General features: G+C 40.2%; 1 protein-coding gene across 1 annotated transcript in view; it reads left to right on the top strand.

Moving 5' to 3' along the window:
- The first annotated feature begins 301 nt into the window (after positions 1-301).
- Positions 302-22527, top strand: part of hsf2 (heat shock transcription factor 2) — a 41414-nt gene continuing 19188 nt past the window's right edge. Inside the window, exons 1-5 of the mRNA XM_073057374.1 lie at positions 302-451; positions 753-861; positions 9863-9990; positions 17714-17838; positions 20988-21063. Of these exons, the coding sequence (XP_072913475.1) occupies positions 359-451; positions 753-861; positions 9863-9990; positions 17714-17838; positions 20988-21063 (531 nt within the window). The 5' untranslated portion in view covers positions 302-358. The remainder of the gene's footprint in view (positions 452-752; positions 862-9862; positions 9991-17713; positions 17839-20987; positions 21064-22527) is intronic.

Here is a 22527-nt window from a genome sequence, read left to right as displayed (position 1 = left end):
AAGTACAGTCGACGTCTTGGCCCGAAACGTTGACTGTACTGTTTTTCCCCACAGATGCTGCTTGGCCTGCTGAGTTCCACCAGCACTTTGTGTGTGTTGCATGGAGTTCCAACATCTTCTTGTTTGTGACCACCCCCCAGCAGCACACAAAAATCATTGTTCTCCAAGTCCCCTACATAGCCCTCCTCCTCCCCCTGACGGAAGCGACACCCCCCTCCCCATCGCTGCTGCGACGGCCCCGCCCCGCCCCGGATCGGGAACGCGTCTCCCCGCTGCTCTGTGACGTCGAGCCGGACGTGCGGGTGCCCGCGGCGGTTTGTGGGCGGGGAGGAGGGTCGGAGTCGGACCCGTTGTGAGGATGAAGCAGACGGTGGCGGTGCCGGCCTTCCTCACCAAGCTGTGGGCCCTGGTCGAGGATCCTGACACCAACGAGTTCATCTGCTGGAACCAGGTGAAGCGACGCTGCAAGCTGCCTCGCGTCCTCCGGGGGCCTTTGTGCTCCAGCCGCGGGGAAGCGGCGTCCTCCCCCTCGCCGGGGCCGGCTCGTTGCCTGGTGGCCGTGGGTCGTGGATCCGGAAGGAAAACAAAAGGAGTGATGCCGCTCCGTGTGGCCGAGCCCGGGAGCCGGCCCAGGCGGTGTTGCAGTCCTCGGGGCCCGGTGTAGGGAGTGCGGGGAGGGGGCTGGTGCCGGGGGTGAGTGTGATGAAAGGCTCTGGGTCACATCTCCTTCTTGGTTCCCTTTCTGACTGCAGAATGGCCACGGCTTCCTGGTCCTGGACGAGCAGCGGTTCTCCAAGGAAATCCTACCCATGTACTTCAAGCACAATAACATGGCCAGTTTCGTCCGGCAGCTCAATATGTGTAAGTGTAAACACGCTTTTTCCTGGTGGCATGTGCATCAGGCACGCAGGCCTAGTCTCACCCATCACAACAGGTTCTTCCTTTTTAAATTCTCCTCGTGCATAATAAAATAAAGGCAGTGAAGGTAACGCCCGTGTTGCGTTGGTAATACTCCATAAACCAAAAGTCGTTTAGATGGAATGATAGAAAAGTAATCTAATTTTATCGTGATAGTTTTACGTTGTCTAATCATGAATATTACAACTATAAAAATCATTGGTGAGGCTACATGTGAGAATATTATGTTCAGTTCTGGTTTGTTATTAAGCTGGAAACGGTGCAGCGAAGATTAACGAGGACTTGAGTTACAAGGCTTTGACTTTTTCCCCGGAAGTATAAGAGGCTGAGGGCCGATCTTTAAAGTTAAGTGAATGCTTGATTTTTTTTTCAGGTTAGTGGAAGCAAAAACTAGTAGGCATAGGTGAGGAGGGAAAGTTTTATAGGGAACATGGACTAGTATTTCTCACAGAGGGTGGTGGGTATATGGAACAAGCTAGCAGAGAAAGCAGTAGTGACAGGCACAGTTACAACATTTGAAACAAATTTAGAAATGTTCAATAATGGGAACCGTTTGGAGGAAAATGAGACAAGGTTAGATAAACAACTTGGTCAGTCCTGACAAGCTGGGATGAATGACTTGCTTCTGTGTTGTATAACTCTTATTAGACTACAGTTAAGCTTTATTTTATGCTCTCTGAAGCTGTAACATCTTCAAGTTCAAGTTTATTATCATCTGACTGTACATGGGTACAACCAAATGAAACAATGTTCCTCTGGACCACAGTGCACCCATAAAACATATATCACACATAGCATATAACTAAATATTGCCACAAATAAGTTAATGAAATATAATTCAAAATGCATGTAGTGTACAACATTGGTAAATAGCATACAGCTCGGTGATGGCAGGGTATTTGTCTCTCATCCTGAGGTAAGAAGTTGTTACCTTACCCAGTCTGGCAGTCCTAGACCTGATGTTCATGTTGATGCCTTCCTGATGGTAGTAGCTCAGATAGATTGTGAGAAGATGGGTGGTAGGGATCTTCAGAAATGCTTTGGGCCCTTCATATACAATGCTCCCAGTAAATGTCACAAATACGGGGAGGGAGACCCCAATGATACTCTCAGCGGTTTTTACTATCCTCTGTAGAGTCTTGTGGTCTGATGTCTTGCATGTTCTGTATCACACAACGAAACAGCCAGACAGGGAGCACTCGATGGTGTGGGGAACCTTGCATGCCTCAATCTCCCAAGTGTAGATGGTTTGTGCTTCCATCCTTGGGAATTAAACGATTAACATAGGAAAATTGGGAAAGGTAGGGTAGGAAAGAACTTTAGCCATTGATTTTATTACGAACTGAATAAGAGGATGGGCCCTATGCTTAACGTCTGCATGACCTCTCATCCTGTCCCATTACAAAGCAATTGCTCTCCTGCCCCCACTCCCTGCAACATTAGAAGTTCATAGCAAGTCTTACCAAAATGTGAACAACTTCCCATGTCGAGGGAGCTGCCGCCCCAACATTGAAGACAGTGAATATCATTATTAATGAACGAGGACAGCTTTTGATTGAGGAAAATGATGCTTGATGGACATTTGTACCCAATGATCTGTACAAAACGCATGGTTTACCAGCCATAGTAATCTCTGATCTCGTACACACAATTACTTATAGCAGGGATTCCAGCAGAGCAGAACGAAGCAAAGTTATATTCATATCTGCAAAGTGGTCCAGGTTCACTAGAAGGATAAGGAAATCAATGTCAGTGCCCTTTCCCAGTCAGTGTGGCCCTAGTTGCTCTCTTAGGTAAGTTACAATGTTTGGATGTCCAGCACTAGTCGTTAGCATCCTGGAAAAGACACTCCATCTGAAGCTCTATAATGGGAAAGATGCCTCAACCCTGCCCCTCACACACCTGTGCAACTTGTTCCACACCTCTCCTGCAGTGCTGCACCCTCACGATCCCCAACATTTTTTGCATCCACCAGATTTTCAAACTTCCTCTGATTCACACTGACAAATGTAGTGTTGTGCAAAAATCTTAGGCATCCTAGCTATATACGGCGTAAGATTTTTGCACAGTCCACCAAATTGTGAGAAAGGTTTGAATTTGCAGTGAAGTTACAAATGTAGACAAGAATTACAGTGAGAGATTTCCTTATTGTTAATGGAGATTTTCTTTGTGTTTGTACCTGTATTACGTAGAGCAGTCTTGTGGCTGTCAGCTGTTTCTCTAGCTCTGCAAATTTTTTTCTTCCTAGTGCTTGTGCAGTTAGTTTTTAAACCCTCGTTGACTGATTTCCACCATACTTTCAAGTTCTGATTTCCAGATCATAACCACCTACTGTTGTTTTTTTTCTTAATCTGATGTTCATCTTTTTAAATCTGTCTTTGCTGCTCTCTGAATCTTTTCTCTTGGGAACATCTTCTCTCTATTTACTCAAATTAAACCCGATGTTATCTTGAATACCGTTATCAAATAAAGCTTTATTAAAGCTTTTCACTGTATCTTGGTGCATATGGCAATAATAAACCAATTACCAAATATCCTCTCATCCTTTGCTTACACAATGTACGATCACAGCTTTACAGTCGAAACTTGTAACTGAGATTTCTCATACTTAACCATAGTAACAAGAATCAGTTCCAATACTTGAATTGCAGTCAGTTTAATATTTTATAGAGATTCAATATAATGCCTGTTTCTGATGTCCAGGCTTCTGTCTTTTACTGATTGCTTTCATATGATTAATACATGTATACATTCAGATCTCTGTGTTCCTGAATGTCCTTCAAATCATGCATTTTGTTTATATTTTTAGCATCTTGCCAAAATGTATCACTTTACACTTCTCAGTATTGAACTTAATCTGCAAGTTATCTATCCATTATGTTGGCCTATCTATAAACTGTCGCGGTTTGTTGCTATCCTCAAAAAAAATCATCTAAATTCTAAAATAGTGTCTTGAACAACCAAATCCAAATAATTAAAATTCATTAGAAACTGCATTAGTTTCAGCACTGACTTCTGTGGGACATTACTATATGTCATTCTGTCTGAAAGCACTTATTTATAAAGACTTCTAATTCATCAACCTCAATTTTACAAATAGCACATTCATAAACACCTTCTGTAAATCAACATTGAAATCTGCATTCACTTCAATCACCTTCTGTAACTTGAGTTGGTCAAACGATTTGCTTTTAATATACCCAATTTAATATCCTTTATTAATTCAAAACTTTATTCACTTTTACTACTTCATGCTCGTACTTGAAGGAATACTTATTCCTTCTCCAGTCCCCACACAAATGTTGATACCCTTGCTACTGAGGTGTACTCTGTCCACCTTGAATTGGTCTCTTTGGTGCCAGAACTGGCCGTAACACCCCATGAATCTTCCTCCTGTGCTCTCTTTATCCACAATTTAATCAATCCTGTTGTCTTTAGCATCTTGCTATATTCCCATTCCTGTGAGAACTTCACTAGATTTCCTGTCGGTAACAGTTAAAGTAGTGATTCTTTGGTAACAGGATGCCTATTTTTACTCTATTTCTAATAAATGCTCTTCACTCTTGAATCAAGTTTACTATAGGTGTCAATGGTTGTGAAATTTGTTGGTTTGCTGCAGCAAAACAGACATTCCTATTAATTACTGAAACAGTGCAAAAGAGGAATAACAAGGCAGCATTTTTGGGTTCCTGGACTGCTCAGAAATCTGGTGGAGAGTAGGAAGCTTTCCTAAAATGTTGAGTGTGAGTCTTCAGGCTCTTGTATCTCATAGCCCACGGTAGTAATGAGAAGAGGGCATGTCCTGGGGTGGGGGTGGTGAGGGTCCTTAATGATGGTTGCCACCTTCTTGAGGCACCTCTTTGAAGATATCCTTGATGGGGGAGGAGAGGAGTGTTGTATCCGTGATGGAGGTTGCCGAGTCCACAACCATTTGAAGCTTCCTGTAACCATCCACACCAGGCTGTGATGCAATGAGTCAAAATGCTCGCCAACCACCATACATATGTAGAATTTTTCATGAGATTGATGACCTACCAAATGTCTTCAAACTCTTAATGAAGTAGAGCCCCCAGTGTGCCTTCTTCATGTTTGGCCCAGGATAACATCATAACATCAGAAATAAGTGTAGGTCATCTGACCAGTTTAGTCTGCTGTGCCATTCAAAAAGATCATGGCTGATCTGGCCATGTACTTAGTTCCACCTGCTTTCCTTTTCCCTATAACCCTTAATTTCCCCAGCTATTCAAAAAATATCTGTGTACATAAAGAGGTAGCCTCTGTTGCTACCTGAGCAGAGAATGCTAGAGATTCACCGCTCTCTGGGAAAGTCCCCTCCATCCCAAATATATTCTGCAAAACCTGAGCCTGTGTCCCCTAGTTCTAGGTCCAGTCACCAGTGGGAACAACTTTATATTTTATTTTATTCATTTCACAACTTTATATGTCTATATAAATTTACTCGCCCCATTCTTCTTCCCAAGTTCCATACAGCACAGTCCCATGCAATTCAATCCTTTCTCCATTCTTTTTATTGCAACATTTATATGTCCTTCCCAAGTTTTGGCAGATTTCCATTCCTGGCAGCTATTTGTTACCCAGTTTGCCAGCCACAAACCAAATTCTCATAGGGCAGAAGATGCCTGCTGTGATGGATAGTCGCACAGAAATAGATGGTCTGGAGAAGCAATTTAAATCTTGTGTTTTTTTTACACTTTTGTTAAACAGCTGATATTAATAAATTTAGTATGAGGTTATTTCTGACCAATGACAGTTTAAAATATTTCATTGTAGGTGAGGTTTTAAATGCTTTTGATGGTTTTTAAAAAAGCCACTCCTGTTGGCCTAGATGCTGTGTCTCTAGAATGGATTTGCAACATTGACATCAGTGTGTTAACTGGAACTTTTGCTTTGTGGGTTCGATGTTGCAAAATTCCAGCTAGTTTCAAGAACAGTTGCCTGCCTACAGCCACACGGCATCCTGAAATCCATCTTCCACCCTCCCAAGTGTATTCTCCCACATACAGGCTATATAGACTGTATGTTGGGTCTTCATAAGCTGTGAATAATCTATATGTTCTATGTGGAACAAGTTTAAATTGAAGATGTAAGCAACACATACAAAATGCTGGAGGAACTTGGCAGGCCAGGCAGATCTATGGAAAAGAGTAAATAGAAACATAGAAATCTACAGCACATTACAGGCCCTTCGGCCCACAAAGTTGTGCCAACCATGTAACCTACCCTAGAAAGAAGAGTCCTGACGAAGGGTTTCAGCCCAAAACATCAACTGTACTTCATCCTATAGATCAGGGGTGTCAAACTCATTTTAGGTCACGGGCCGGATTGAGCAAAATGCAGCTTCATGCGGGCCGGATCAGTCGGACGCGTGCGAACGCAGCTTTCGTTGCCTCCGTTTTTTCAGCCTGCTCTCATGTGTCTTAGTCTCTGCTATAACTACAAAGTGTTTCACTTTACAAATTCCGTTTCTTATGAAGAAGACTGCCGAATAAACACTAAAAACCCTGAAAACCTGGTACCTGAATAAACTCAGCATTAGCCATATCATACGCCATAGGCGCTTCGATTACTGGGGCCAGCTTTAATAGTAATTAGATATTATCTCGCGGGCCAAAGATAATTCCACCGCGGGCCTTGAGTTTGACATATATGCTATAGATGCTGCCTGACCTGCTGTGTTCCACCAGCATCTGCAGATTTCCTCGTGTTTACTCTAGAAACTGCCTAGAATTTCCCTACCACATAGCCCTCTATTCTAAGCTCCATGTACCTAAGAGTCTCTTAAAAGACCCTTTTGTATCTGCCTCTACTGTCGCTGGCAGTGCATTCCACACACCCCCCACTCTCTGTGTGAAAAACATACCTCTGACATTCCCCTTGTACCTACTTCCAAGCACTTTTAAACTATGCCCCCTTTGTGTTAGCCATTTCAGCCCTGGGAAAAAGCCTCTGTCTATCCACATGATCAAAGCCTCTCATCATCTTATACACTCTATCAGGTCACCTTTCACCCTCCGTTGCTCCAAGGAGAAGAGACCAAGTTCACTCAACCTATTCTTATAAGGCATGCTCTCCAAGCCAGACAACAAGGATAGTTAATGTTTTGGGCCGAAACCCTTCATCAGGACTGGGATAAAAAGATGAGAAATCAGAGTAAGAAGGTGGGCGAAGGGGAGGACAAGATGGTAGGTGAAACCGAGAGAGGGGGAGGGGTGAAGTAAAGAGCTGGGAAGTTGATTGCTGAAAGAGTTAAATGGCTGGAGAAGTGGGAATCTGAAAAGGGAGGACAGAAGACCATGGAAGAAAGGGAAAGGGGAGGAGCACCAGAGGGAGCTGATGGACAGGTAGGCAGATAAGGTGAGAGAGAGAAACAGGAGTGGGGGAATGTAAAGTGCGGGGTGCAGTGCAGTTACTAGAAGTTTGAGGAAATAGACATTCATGTTAATCAGGTTGGAGGTTACCCAGTGGGAATATAAGGTGTTGCAGCCACAACCTGAGTGTAGAGGAGACCATGGATTGACATGTTGGAATGAGAATGGGAAGTAGAATTGAAATGGGTGGCTACTGGGAGATCCTGCTTTTTCTGGCGGATGGATTGTTGGCAGTTGGCAAAGTGGTCTCTGAATCTATGACAGGTGTCACCGATATACAGGAGGCCATACCGGATACAGCATATGACCCAGATGGACTCAGGTGAAGTGTCACCTCTCCTGGAAGGACCGTTTGGGACCCTAAATGGTAGTGAGGGAGGTGGTGTAGGGGCAGGTGTAGCACTTGTTCCACTTGCAAGGATAAGTACCAGGACAGAGATCAGTGGGGAGGGATGAGTGGACAAGGGAGTTGCATATGGAGGAAGGCAAGATGTGCTTAGTGGTGGGTATTTGTGGTTGAAGATGTAATCAGTGGTTTAAACTGAACAATGTTAGTGCAGTTATTGCTTCTGCATTCAATTTTGCTTCTGACTCAAGCAAGGTTACTGGGTGAAATTGGATGGAGTGGGAAAAAATAGTGAAGAAAATTGTAATTATAATTATCAAGCTTTCTGTTTATACCAAGCTAGTTGAAGGACTTTCTCCCTATCATGGTCCAAGGTTTGGCTTTTAGCCCTACAGCTACATAAGACGATTCATTAACTTCAAGTTTATCATTGGCTGAATGATCTACATAGTAATTTCTTCATTTTTGGAAAATTGAATCCTAAAGATGGTAGCTACTTTGATACTAAACTCACTGAGCAGTAGATGAATTGTAGTGGGTGGATGCTTTTGGTCATGTACTCAGTGGCCACATTATTAGATAGGGAGTGAAACCCAGTATGGTCTGCTGTTGCTCTAGCTAATCCACTTCAAGGTTCAACATGTTGTGCAATCAGAGAAGCTCTTCTGCACACCACTGTTGTAACATGTGGTTGTTTGAGTTACTGTCACCTTTCCTGTCAGCTTGAACGAGGTTAGACATTCTCCTCTGACCTCTCTCATTAGCAAGCCATTTTTGCTTACAGACTGCTGTTCACTGGATTTTTTTTTGTTGTTTATTGTTCCATTCTCTGTAAACTCTAGAGACTGTTGTGCATGAAAATCCCAGATCAGCAGTTCTGAGATATTCAAACCAGCCCATCTGGCAGCAATAGTCATTCCACAATCACTTAGATTACATTTCTTCCCCATTTTGATAATTAGTCTGAAACAATAGAAGCTCTTAACCATGTTTGTATGCTTTTATGCATTGAATTGCTGACCACTATTTGCATTACCAAGCAGGTGTACCTAATAAAGTGGCCACTTGGTGTATGTTGAAGTCCTTCCTTCAGTAATGCAAGTTCAATATCCACCCTAAGATTTAGTGATGTGCATATATCTTGTGTGTTCCGTGAATTGTACAGGGAAAGTTCTGAATGAATGTCAGATTCCTATAGTTCATTTTACCATCTTCTACCTCACACCCTCACCTCAATGCACTTTATTTAAACTGTCCTCAGTCTAATAACTACAGTCGCAAGAAACAGCACTGGATATACCTAAAAATTATCTGCTGTGTTCGAAGTTGAAACCAAGGGTAATGTAGAAAAATACAAGCTGCTGGAACAACTCGTGGTCAGGGAAAAATCTTTAAAGTGGAAGAATGGTCAATGTTTTGGTCAAGATCCTGCATCAGAATAAGTTTTTCACATTTAACCTTTGGTTCTTAAGTTGATCATGTTACATTTTTGGCTTTTTGTCATGAACAGTTCCACTAGCAATTACCTGAATTCTTAATGGTTTTGAATATTTTTGTTAGATTTCCTCATAACTCTAAGGTGAATAAATTCAGCTTTTCCATTCTTCTTGCTGCAGATGTTTTTCATGTGTTGGTCTTTTTTTCATAATCTCTAAGATATTCCCATGTTTGAGTGTAACTTTATTACTTTAGCTGATGTGTTGAAGACTAGCCAACAACTTGCCGTATCTTCAGCCAGTCTGACTTGGAAGATTTCTATTGTAGACAGGAGTGAGACAAATGCTTTCTGAACATTTAATGCCTTGCTAATGTACTTACTGCTTGATGGGATCATTAATTGCTACCAAGGGGCATGTATTCACCAGTCCTCAGTTTGGACACAACCTAAGTTTCAGTGGTGAGAATGACTGCCCTTTCCAAAAAAAAGAGTCCAATTGAAAATAGTTAATTGAGATGAGTGGAAAGCTTTCAGCAATATGTTTTATTTTACTTACACAGCTGAGGTTTTTAATAATTAGGATCTGCTTGTTGTCATGATTCCACCATTGTCTCCCTCCTTTCATTTTGTATCATTTTGTTTTTTTATCATCTATTATTTTTATCATGTTACTGAAATCCCAATGTGTTTTTAGTTATCTGGAGCAAGTGACTTGCTGAATCTTTCAAGGATCTTTCCCTAATGCTGAAGTAATCTGTAAATGCTTTATAGATGGCTTTCGTAAAGTGCTGCATGTCGATGGAGGTATAGTCAAACAGGAACGTGACGGACCCGTAGAGTTTCAACATCCATTTTTCAAGCAAGGACAAGATGACTTACTGGAAAACATAAAACGAAAGGTAAGTGCCATAATTTCTAGTGTACTGGGGGGAAAATGCATCTCTTAATTTTCCCTTTTTCCTTTTTTATTAACTGTTTACTGTACTTCTGTTCTTTGCCTTGGTTCTTTATATTGTTTCTTTCAAGGGGTGATACATTAGTTTAAGAACAATTGTGAATGATTAATGTTTAAGTAGAGAGCTAAACAAAAGAATCTAATCCAAAAGGATGCCAAATGAATTCATGACATAATGTCAAATCTGAAATGAGAGCACCCCCAGTGAGTCCATCTGTGGTGCTCTTTAATGGAGACAAGTTTAAATTGAATTTCAGTGTTACTGCTAAATGCTGAAGTAATCTCATTTAGCAGGTAATTCTGCAAAAAATATTAACAAACTTCCTAAACGTTACTTGTGTTCATAACATGCCTACAACTTGATGTCAGAAAGGAAAACAAAAAAAAAAGCTGAAAATGGTCAGCTGCTTGAGAATGTTTTTTTTTCTTTTGTAATTCTATTTCCAGAATGTGTGCTATTGCTTTTGTACCATTGAAATCTGAAAGTGATTATACAAATTGATTATACAAATCTAGTCCTGACGAAGGGTCTCAGTCCGAAACGTCGACAGTGCTTCTCCTTATAGATGCTGCCTGGCCTGCTGTGTTTCACCAGCATTTTGTGTGTGTTATACAAATAGATTTCTTAATTATATATCAGTATTATGCAGTACTCAAAGAAACTCATTTTAATTATGTACTGGGACCAATTTATCCTGTATTAAGGGACAGTTATGAAAATATTATCAAAATCTTTGCCTCATGGGCATTATCTTTAGTTGTTTAACTGGTTGTACAGACAGTATGTAAATACTGTTTTGACATCCATATCTTTTCTTGCCTTTCTGATCCTAGCGAAGCAGTTATCTCGTATCTGCCTTTCGAAATACCCTGGCAAGATGGTAAATAACAGCAAAATATTCCATATGGAATAAATGACAGGGACCTTAGAATATTTAGAGAGATCCTGGAGTGCAAGTGCATAGCTCCCTAAAACTGAGAGGGTAGTGAGAAAATTATTTGGTATGGTTTGCCTTCATAAGCTTCAGCATTAAGTATAAGAGTTGGATGTCCTGCTTCAATTGTTTGGAATTGGTTAGACTGCACTTAAGAGTATGATATACAGTTCTTGTCACCACACTACAGGAGTGCAGAAATGATTCACCAGGATTTTGTCTTTATCTGTAAGTAGAGGTTGGATAGGCTGTCTTTATTCGCATTGGAATGCAGGAGGCTGAGGCGTGACCTTGTTGAGAAGCATAGTTTGGATACATGGCCAGAATCTTTTGCCCAGGAGCAGAGGAATTGAGAAGTAGAGGGCGTAAGATGATTGCCAAGACATTTAAAGGAGAGGTGGTTCTTTGGAGCAAAGGCTCTGTCACTTGCCCAGTGCCTAGGTCAAAGATATCCCTTTGAGCTTGAGTGGAAATTGAGATGGGAGGGAAAGGAACACTTACTGTGGTCCACTTGGGCTCTGATAGCATTGGTTGAACTAGGAAAGAGGATTTGCTGATGGGTAAAACTGAAAAACAGAACTACAAAGGTAACAATTGCATGATTATTGTCTGAGAAAAGTACAAATTATCATCGAATCTGCCCATTCTACTACTCACCTATGCAACACGCACAAAATGCTGGAGGAACTCTGCAAGTCGGGCAGCATCTTTGAAAAGGAATAAACAGTCGATATTTTGGCCAAGACCATTCATCAGCCTCTCCATAGATGCTACCTGACTTGCTGAGTTCCTTCAGCATTTTGTGCGTGTTGCTCAAGATTTCGGCACATGCAAAATCTCATGTCTACTCAACTAAACACTAGGGCCAATGTAAAGTGAGCCATTAATCTGTCAATGTGCTTATTATAGGATGTAGGAGGAAAAACTAATCGCCCTGGGGAAACCCAGTGCAGTTGCAGAGAAACCTGCGAACTCTTCGCAGCAAGTACCAGCGCTTAGAATTGAACCAGTGTGGCTGAAACAGTTTTACCATCCTCAAGGACACATAGAAAACCTACAGCACAATACAGGCCTATTGTTACGTACCCGTGACACGTGACAGTGGTACCCTTGTCACGTGACTGGGGTTGAAGCTATACTGGACTTGAGGTAATGGTCTTGTGATGGTGGAGTGACGTCATTTTCCCGCCAGTAGAGGTCATGTGACAGGTTTTTTTTACAGGGTATAAAAGGAAGACCCCACCCTGTCAGGTGAGGCTAGATTTGCCAAGCTGACTTCATGTCACTGCGTGATTTAATGTGATGACGCAGTTTAGTTGAAAAATGAAGTTTTATATAATGCCTAAAGTTTAAAAGGTCATTGCCAGCGGTTTCTTTGCTGGTGGAGAGTGAAGATAAGAATTTGGAAGATAAAGATCGAGGAGAATCGATTTTTGACGGTGGGAAGTTCAACCTTGTGTGATCCTCATTCGGAAGGATTTCGTTGACTGTTCTCGTGTTAATCTCCGCTGGGATAGCGGGAGATTGAGAATAGTGTGGAAGGAAGGTCAGTGCCTTTAAGCCGTTATATTTCATAAAATTCTTTGTGGGAAAGTTCGACGCCGGGGAATCGAAGGACAACGACGTGGAAGAGAATTTAAATCGCCTTAAAAAGTCTCTCCTTTTAAAAGGACTGTGAGCTTTTGAACTTTCGGCATACCGCTTTAAAGAACTGTTTTTTTTCAATACCGCTTTAAGAACTGTTTGAACTGCAACGCTATTAAGAACTGTGAATCTGCCGCACAGCAGCTGAATTCCAGTTAAGCTAATGTTTGTTTACTTTTGGGGGGTTTGTTTTCAGTGTTTAATAAACGTGTTATTTGTTATAAAAACCCTTGCCTAACTCATATATATTTATTGTTGCCTGAATACGTAACACTATGAGCCCACAAAGCTGTGCCGACTACGTCCTTACTATGGAAATTACCTAGGGTTGCCTATACCCTCTATTTTTCTGAGCTCCATGTACCAGTGTCTTAAAAGACCCTATTGTATCCACCTCCACCACCGTTGCCGGCAGCCCATTCCACCCATTCACCACTTTCTGTGTTTTTTAAAACAATAACAACAACTTACCCCGACATCTCCGTACCTACTTACAAGCACCTTAAAACTGCCCTCTCGTGTTAGCCATTTCAGCCCTGGGAAAAAGCCTGTTGACCATCCAACACAGCACAGGGTACTGAAGGGATAAAATGTAAACCAAAGTATGACACGATGGGGCAGAAAACTTGAGCAACATAAGTGATAGAAACTTGCATTGAAGTATGTATTGAACTTCCATGGTTACGGAAAACAACTTGTGTTATTTGCTAAGTTCCTCCACTTGTTGCTTGGATTTCCAGCATCTCCAGATATTCTCCTGTTTGTGTTATTTGCCTGCTTTAAAATGTGCTTTTGATGAGCATGGACATAGTAATAGCTTTTGGCTGAAACAAGCAAACTAATTGCAAGATATGGTTTCACTGTGTCAATTAATGACTTGGCCATCTTAAACTCTCATTATTCCCCTCCTGACCAATGTTCCCTGTAAGGTATACGCGCGCGTACACATCTTTTGCTGTGTTATGACATAAGAAATAGGAGCAGGAATAGGCCATCTGGCCCGTCGAACCTGCTCCGCCATTCAATTAGATCATGGCTGATCCGGCCATGGACTCATCTCCAACTACCTGCCTTTTCCCCATACCCCTTAATTCCCCTACTATGCACAAAGGAATTTAAACTGCACTCCAAAGTTTGTCACCTTCTGTCTGGTTGGCGTGTGAGGTATATTTCACGATTGTACACAACCAAGTTTCCTTATCTGGTTTCTGATGCGGACAGTGTTGACAACGTGGGGTTTGTAATGATTCATCTGCAGATTTTAGAACTGGCTTATTTATACTGTTTTTATTGAAGAAATTATTGATTCACTTGGTCGCATTCCAAAAAAGCAAATAACATGAAGCGCAGAAGACCTGGTAGTTCATTTAAAGTGGAAATACTTAATGAAACAGTAGAAACTGCTATACTGAAAAAACATATGGTCAGGAATGTGCAGCTATGAGAAATATTTATGTACAATACAGAAACTGGTGTTATCTGCACGTATTGGCGTGATGCAAAAGTTGCTAGAGAATTAGCACAAGGGGAGAAGTGAAGTGATATTTAGAAACTTGACCTTTTTTAAAGAGTCATTTAGCAAGCAAATCATATGGATGCTATGCAAAAGCTCCAGCAAGAAGATCCTTCAATACCCACTACAGACCTGCTGCGTATGTTTTATGAGAGTGCAGATTTTGTCAACTAGCATTGTAATTTTATAACTTCTGTTTGACCATTTCAAACAACTTAAATAACATGAAAAGATTGATATCTATATTGCATGTTGTCGTATAGTATATAAGAAAAGACTCACTATTATTTTGTTTGTTTTGAGCAATGAACTGGACTTGGTAGTTTATTATCCTTAGAATAGCTTCAGGTTTACTTCTACTTAAAAACTCAAGTGTGTGCATGTTGTTGTCATTGGGCAAAAAATTGCACAGCCCAAGATTTTTGCGCACACTAGTCATTACAAGTTAGAGGGAACATTGCTCCTGACTTCGTTTATATTGAAAATATGCCAGAGGATTACTCAGGACATAAGGCAGTGACCTACTTACTGGAAATGCTGGTATGGAAGGCATGGGTTTGAAAGCAGTTCAATAGAGAAACAAGTTGAGGGTGGAAGACCAAAAGTGAGGAACCTGCTGAGAGTTTTCTGGTGATGGAGATGATTAACATTTGAGGGATAAGTCCCCAGGCCTGAAATAATAAGGGGTCACAGATTAGCTTGTTAATAGTTGAAGCATTAAGATGTTATTTGTGTTTGGTACTTTTTGCACCATCAATTAATTCTCAGAGAGCGGCCCATTACTTTGCCTTGTAACTTGTAAGATGGCGGCGTGATGCAGTTTGCAGCGGCCACTCCGGAGCTGATTATCTGTTATTTGTGAAGTGGGGTGCCGTGCGCAATCATAATCGATTGAAAATGGACGTGGGAGCACGGAGGAACATAGGGAAATCTCCAGGAAGACCTTCTTCGTTGCTGCTGCTGCTGTGAGGTCCGGGACTCTGCTGGGAAGAACAGGCCCCCAGTCCTCGGGGTTGCGTTGCCGATGGCCGTTGGCGGGGCCACCTTAATACGCTTGGCAGAGGATGGTGCTCGGAGAAGCTGTGCCGGAGGGGATAGTTGTCGGCTCGGAGGTTCGACGGACTCGGAGTCCGCTACGGTCAGGTCGCTTTCGGTGTGTGCTGCGTCTGTGAGGCTGGGTTCGACGGAGCTTTCATTGTGTGCTGTGTCTGCGAGGCTGAGTCGGGCGGCGCCGTGGAAGTCCATAGCGGAGGTATTCCCTTCTGCCGCCGGCGTGGGATGGCGAGTCTGTCGGGACCCTGGGGACTTGTGGAAACTGTGGTGATTTCTTTTGAACTTATAGTCCTTTAACATCTTTGGACTATTTTTACTGTGCCCATAGTCTTTTTTTTATCAATTATGCTATTGTTTGCACTATATTGTTTAACTATATGTTGTAACTATGGTTTTGTACAGGTCTTGTAGCTTTAGTTTTTGGTTTTCTTTGTCTGGTGGATTTGGAGCTCCTTTCCGGGCAACACGCTAAGACGGTAGCGCAATATTAATACGCAGCAGCCTCTCCGGACTCTGGATTGGGGATTGCCAAACATTATGTGGATTTTCTAGTGTAGTCTGTTTTGTCATATTTTGTGATATCATTCTGGAGGAACGTTGTCTCATTTTTTAACTGCATTGCATTTGTGGTTTCTATATGACAATCTGAATCTGAACTTTAATAACTTTTTGTAACTTTTCTTTTGTAAATGGTTAAGGATAAGGACCTTTTACATACCTAGAATTATTGAGCCAAAATGAAACTGGGATCATGCCTTCTAACTCTTGTTAACCCCTTTTCAAACGTCTATTTGTAAACTATTGCTGTTTTCCCATAAACTTGTGGATTGCATTTTGGCCTTTGAAAGACCACTACCAATCCTGTATCACTTTTGTCTAACTGAAAACCTTTACTCTCTAGCTTTTAGCAACACGTCAGTTTCTTAGCCCTTTTCCCTTTATACTGTACATATGTACACAGCTCTGTTTTGTAGATCTATTTTCTTTTGCAAAATTGTAATAAACTTGATATGACTAATTTAGAGTCATCGAAAAGTAGAGCTCAGAAACAGGCCCCTTGGTCCATCCAGTCTGTACCGAGCCATTTAAACTGCCTACTCCCATCAACCTGCACTAGGAACTTAGCCGTCCATTCCCAACCATCCATGTACCTACCCAAACTTCTCTGAAACATTGAAATCAAGCTCACATGCACCACTTGTGCTGGCAGCTCATTCCACACTGTCACAGCCCTCTGAGTGAAGAATTTCTCCCTCATGTTCCCCTTCAGCAGTTTACATTTCACCCTTAACCCATGACCTCAGGTTGTAGTCCCACCCAACCTCAATGGAAAAAGCCTGACTGCATTTACCCTATCTATACCTCTCAAAATTTTGTATACCTCTATCAAATCTCCTCAATCTCCTACATTCCAAGAATAAAATCTTAACCTATTCAATCTTTCCTATTCAATTCAATCAATTTTAGGACTTTAACCTAAGAAATGGTTTTATCAATTCTTCCCTTTCTGTGGGTGCTCAATCCTGACATGCCACAATGGCATGAATTAAGTGTTCTGTTCTTTATTAAGCTCAGTGTTTTTTTTAAAAAAAAGTTGATTTGAATTTGAAGCAACCAGAATTTTGTTTCTTCAGAAAAATTAGTAAATGTGAGATTTCAGCTTTCTGTGTTCTTTAAATAGTAATAGGTTCCTAAGCCAGTGGTAGTAGTCGGGATAAGTTCCCACTACCTATAAAGTGCTCCAAATTGCGTGCGTCACTAACAGCCTCTGCCAGCCAGGTCCAACTCTTGGCCTTCACGTGTGGCTTAGCTGCTAGGCCCAGTGGAACTGTTTCTACTGACAAGAAAAGGGGCAAAGGCGGACCACTGGTGCCTCAAAACCAGTTGCTTCGGGCAGGTGGGGCTTGTCAGCCTTGGACGGCAGCCTGCCTCAGAGAAGGAAGACTCTGATTTTAAACCTCCGTTGTCTTGTGGCCAGACCCACCTATGAGAAAAGCTTCAGGAGTAAACCCCAAGGAAGAAATCTGGAGCTGGGGTCCCTAAAGCAGTTTAATGTTGTTTACAACTTCATTCTGGGAATCTCTTCGACTCTGGTGCCAAGATGTATCCGTGCTTTCCCTTCCCTTGGACAAAATCGGTGATGTGGAGCAGGGGAACCCACTGCATGGGCAACAGCCAGTTCTTCATATCTGCCTGCCTAGGCTTGCGCCCTCGAGAGGGCACAGTCCACCAGAAGCGCAAACCCATGATCCCCTAAGATCAATGACAGGCTACTACTCTAAGTAATTGATATCTACAGTAATGAGTATAGGCATTATAAAGTCTCTACATGTTTTACTGTTATGTCTTAATCTTGTAAATTGTGTTTAAAAAATATTGGAATGGCTTTCTAATTTACATTTCTAACTAGTCACAAATTAAGATTTAATTGAAGAAATTTGTGAGGACTTTAAAAGCTTTTCAGTGTAAATCCACATTTTGTGTTTGTGTTTGGTAACATAGTTGTGCTTATGGTATCGTAGGTATCCTCAATTAAACCGGATGAAGCTAAACTTCAACAGGAGGGCTTGAATGCTATTTTATCCAGTGTTCAAGAAATACAAGCAAAGCAAGAAAGCCTTGACTCAAGATTGACTTCCTTGAAATGGTATTGCTATGTAGTGCTTGTTAATAGTTTCCTTTACCAGGCTACAAAATGGGAATGGAATTTTTTGTTCTTGTCCTTGGGTTTATTGGTTCATGTCGATGCAATAAATACTAGAACAAACTGAGAACTGGATTTCCTAAAAACTAGGCACTCATATTTTGCTGGATGCCTTCTCTGAGTAAGGAGGACCAAATAAAATAAATTTCCTTAAATTTTATAAAATATAAATAAATTATTTTGAATTATCTTTGTAGGGGAATGCTTTCTTCATTTAAGAAAGATAGATCATGATGCACCCTCCATGATTTTTATTTCTTCCCCATGGTTCCCTGTATAGTGTTCTATTTTGGGAAAGATGACATTGATCTCTTATTGTATTGCAATATTATTGTATTTCAACAATAATTATCAGATCTAAAGGAAGAATGGGGAAAATGGTGACAAGATAGGAATAGCCAAAATTATTAAGGATGAAATTGCTAGAAATTGAAGTTAAGAATCCCCATGTAGGGGAAATTGTATAGGTAAAATTAATGTATTTAAAAATGTATTTCTGATTGCAATGGCTGCTATTACTATCTTCTATTGTGTAGTTTAAATTGAGCAACGTGAAAATTAAGAGATTAAATGAAATGATTAGAAATGTTTTGATAGTCTTTAACTTGCATTTTGATTAGTTGGATATTGGTCTTGTCAGAAAAAAATACTTTTTTGTGGATTTGGAATAGTTTTCTGCAGTGAGATCAAACAGGACTAATAAAGCCAGAGATCATATATTTATTAATGAAGCAGGTTCAATTAACAGTTAAGTGACAATTGGACGTTTATTTAATAACAAACGTGGAAAAAGAAAAGGAGAAGATTTAGCTACGGTCAAATATTGTAGGATAATTCACACCATCCATATTAAACTAGGCAAAGCTGCTCATGAATAAAGTGAGAAGCAAGCGTAGTCTGTACAGGAGTAACTTTAATTCACTGCAAAACTTATTAATCTTGATGAGCAAGATCCATAATTGCCAAAACAAAACAAAGAATAGCACGTATAAAAGAGATATACAGCAGTATATGTATTGGCTAATATCTGACTGGAAGAACATAATCAGCTGCAAATGAAGTTAAGAAAACTTGAAAATTGACAATGTATTTTAAATAGGGAATGGAGAGATTAGAAATTAATTACTTTATATTAATATTTACAGTATAAAAACAATTAGCATGATGCATTTTCCAAGTAAATAATAAATTGGCTAGGAATTGACCACTTCAATGTGAGAAAAATAATAATAAAGAAAATGGGTTAGAGTGACAATTTCCCAGGGCAAGTGACTTTAGTAGAGTTCTTTTTTAATGAAAACCCCCAAATAGCTTCTCCTAAATCAACCAATTTGAATAAGGAGAAGCTATTTGGGGCTGGAAAATGCACATTTACTGTTTGATAAAAGAAAGTGAGTATTAACTGCTATCTACCAGATGGCTTAATGTCTATTGTTAGGGAAAGTTATAAATTTAGACTGCTGACTGGACATCTTTTTAAAGGAGTCTAGATAACTTCATTAATGTTACTTGTGGCTGATAAAATGTGAAATCTTTTGAAGGTGTAATTGAAATAATGAGGGAATCCCAGTCAATTTGGAATTGACTGCATGTTAGAAAAGAACAACATCAGGATATAACTAGTGGATTTGCAATAAATCATATTTATAATATTTTATCAGATGGCACATAAAAGAACATCTTAAACAATGTAAATAAAAGCATTATATCATAATTTGGAGCTAAAAAAATAGAATAAGGTACTTTAAGTGGTGGTGGCACAGTAGCATAATGGTTAGTACACTTTACAGTAAAGGTGATCCATGTTCAATTCCCGCCGCTACCTGTAAGGAGTTTGTACATTCTCTTTGTGACCGTGTGGGTTTCCTCCGCATGCTTCAGTTTCCTTCCACATTCCAAAGATGTACCAGTTGATCAGTTAATTGGTCATTGTAAATTGTCCTGTGATTAGGCTAGGATTAATTTGGGGGATTGCTGGGCTTTGTGGCTAGAAGGGCTTACTTCATGCTGCATGTCAATAAATAAAATAAATAAATAAATCCAGGAGTATTAAAGGTACAAGAAGCCTTGCAGATCTATGAAATTTACCCAAGGCCAACAGGATGCTCTATAGTTAAAGTAATTTTAAATTGAAGTTTTTTTTTGTAATATGGGAAATATGTTAGCCATGTTGCATACAGGAAGCTTCCACCATGAGCAGTCTGATAGGATAAATTCATCTTTATCTTAATGCAGGTATTTCTAACCTGGGGTCCACGGACCCCTCGGTTAAAGGTATCGGGTCTATGGCATAAAAAATATTGGGAACCCCTGCTTTAATGGAGGAATGACTCCCATCCTATTTGAAATAGTGCTAGTTAGTCTATTATATCTCCCAAGTGCCAGATGGGACCCTGAATTTAAAAATCTCATTAAGTGGGTAAAATCTATAATGTACAGTAATCACTTAGTCTAGTTTTTTGTTCAGAGTGAGAACCAAAGCAAGCTTCAATTTTACAAGATGGAGAATGCTAACACCTAGGTCAGAGTGTTGAATGAACTTGATTAAAGGATATCTAGACTCCCAAGAATTAATATATAAGGATTATATAATTTCATTGTATTCCTGAAATTTAAGGGTTTGCTGGAGGGAAGGAGTTTTCAATGAGAATTATTTTATAAAGAGGTTGGGGACTATTTTCTCTAATTCAGGCTAAGGCAAGGGGCATCAGTCTTTTTGTCTTTCATGGAAAAACTGCAGGCTGCAAAAGGTAAAAGGTGTTCTAATAACTTAATTTTAAATCAGAAATGCATTTTTTTTTGTTCAGTGTTCCTTGGAGATGTGTGCCAAAAGTGAGGGAATACTGTTAAGTCATGACACTCATTGGCTGATGAGGCTAAAGGGGCTATATAGTCTGGTTCCATTTCTATGTTAATTCAAAGCCACATACAAATGAACTGAAATCTGTTGATATTTATTTTCAACCTGCCCTAATTGTAGATAGTAACACTTCAAGCTATAATGGTTCATAGATAATTCATTATTGTCACTTTGGTTTTTAACAATTAGAAAGCATTGCTGTCAAGTTGACTTTTTATTTGCTGATCGACAGGGAAAATGAAACTCTGTGGAGAGAGATTGGTGATCTTAGACAGAAGCATGCACAGCAACAGCAAGTAATCAGACAGGTAAAATGTTCCTACATTGTTTCAAATTCTATGGAAAGTGTCATTAAAGAGATTTAAAAAAAAATACTTGTCCTGTGTACTTAGCTTATTAGTCCTTTCCAAGCTGTTTAAGAAAGCTGCAATGGTGTTTTCAAATTTGAATTTGCAAAAATTATTTCAAATTTAATCTTTTCATGCTAATCCAGTATGTGTCTCATTCCACAACAAAAAAATAACAAATGACTCAGAATGAATAACTCTTAAAGTTTGACTTAAACTGTTAATTTTTTGCTTTTGTTATACGGTTTCCAAAATTCAATGCATTCTTCAAACTCAATAAAACATACTAGTGTTTATGCTGCTCCAAGGATTATGTTAAACGATCCCTACTTTAACAATATTTGGAGCAGTACCATCAAATGATATTAAGACTGATAGAAAGATCAGGACAAATGTTACAAGATTGAAAATTTTAATTTTAGTCCTTAATTTTGTTTGAAGTGTGTATCTCTGTATCTGTGTATTGTATTCCCTGAAATTAAAATACCAATTTCTAACATGACTGAGTAGTTGAGACCAACTAGTTGGAGGATTATTTTGTCTTATAGATCATCAATGATATGTTTCCAGTCTGGTATTGTGCATTGTGAGATGGCTGGTCAGACTACTAATGGAACTGTGGACTCTTCCATGGATTGGTTAGGAGCTAGGTGGTGTGCTCTTTGTATCACAGAGCTTTTGTATGACCCCGATGCATACAGAGCTTTGAAATGCCCACTTGCTGCTCCTCTGCTTTGATCTATTCAGATTAGAGATTCTCAGGAGTCAATAAGTATGCTGTTCTACTTCAGTGGAACTTTAATCACATCCCTGAGTCTTTTCTTCAATACATCTGAACCCTTCCTATCGTAGATCTTGGAACCCGTGTGTCTGTTTGGGGTCTGGTTTGAGAATGCAGAACATGGTCAGCCCAGTATAGCTGATTGAATGTAACTAGGCCATCAGTGCTAGATTCTGCTTTTGGTTTGATTACCGTTCTATTGATCTTATTCTGACTAAAGTTTCATCAAGCCGACTTTCTGGCTTCCACGTTAGCTGAATCTGTTACTGACCCCACATCTTAAATACATTTTCATTGTTCCTTGCAAGAGAACACTTCATGATTTGATCTCCACAAAACATGTTTTGTGGTATTGTTACCTCTTTACTTTTCAATAACTTTGCACCCCATCTTCCACCTACACAAACTTAAATTCATCCAAGATATTGTTAATCTCAGACTTGTGCAAGCTCCCACTGGCTCAGATTTATTAGCCATTGCCCCATGAGTGTTTCAGGTTTAAACCCCTCAATGACTTCCTCCCTTCATCTCTCCAGATTTGATTATCTTCCACTCCTAATACTGTCATTCTCATCCTCCTTTCCTTCTCCACCATCATAGGGCCTAGTTGACAAAATAACCAAGCTTTTCTCTCAGACTTCTTT

Source organism: Hemitrygon akajei, chromosome 9 (genome assembly GCF_048418815.1).
Source record: "Hemitrygon akajei chromosome 9, sHemAka1.3, whole genome shotgun sequence".
In the NCBI taxonomy this organism is placed as follows: domain Eukaryota; kingdom Metazoa; phylum Chordata; class Chondrichthyes; order Myliobatiformes; family Dasyatidae; genus Hemitrygon; species Hemitrygon akajei.
The sequence above is the reverse complement of the archived record's forward strand: the minus strand, read 5'-3'. Positions and strand labels throughout refer to the sequence as shown.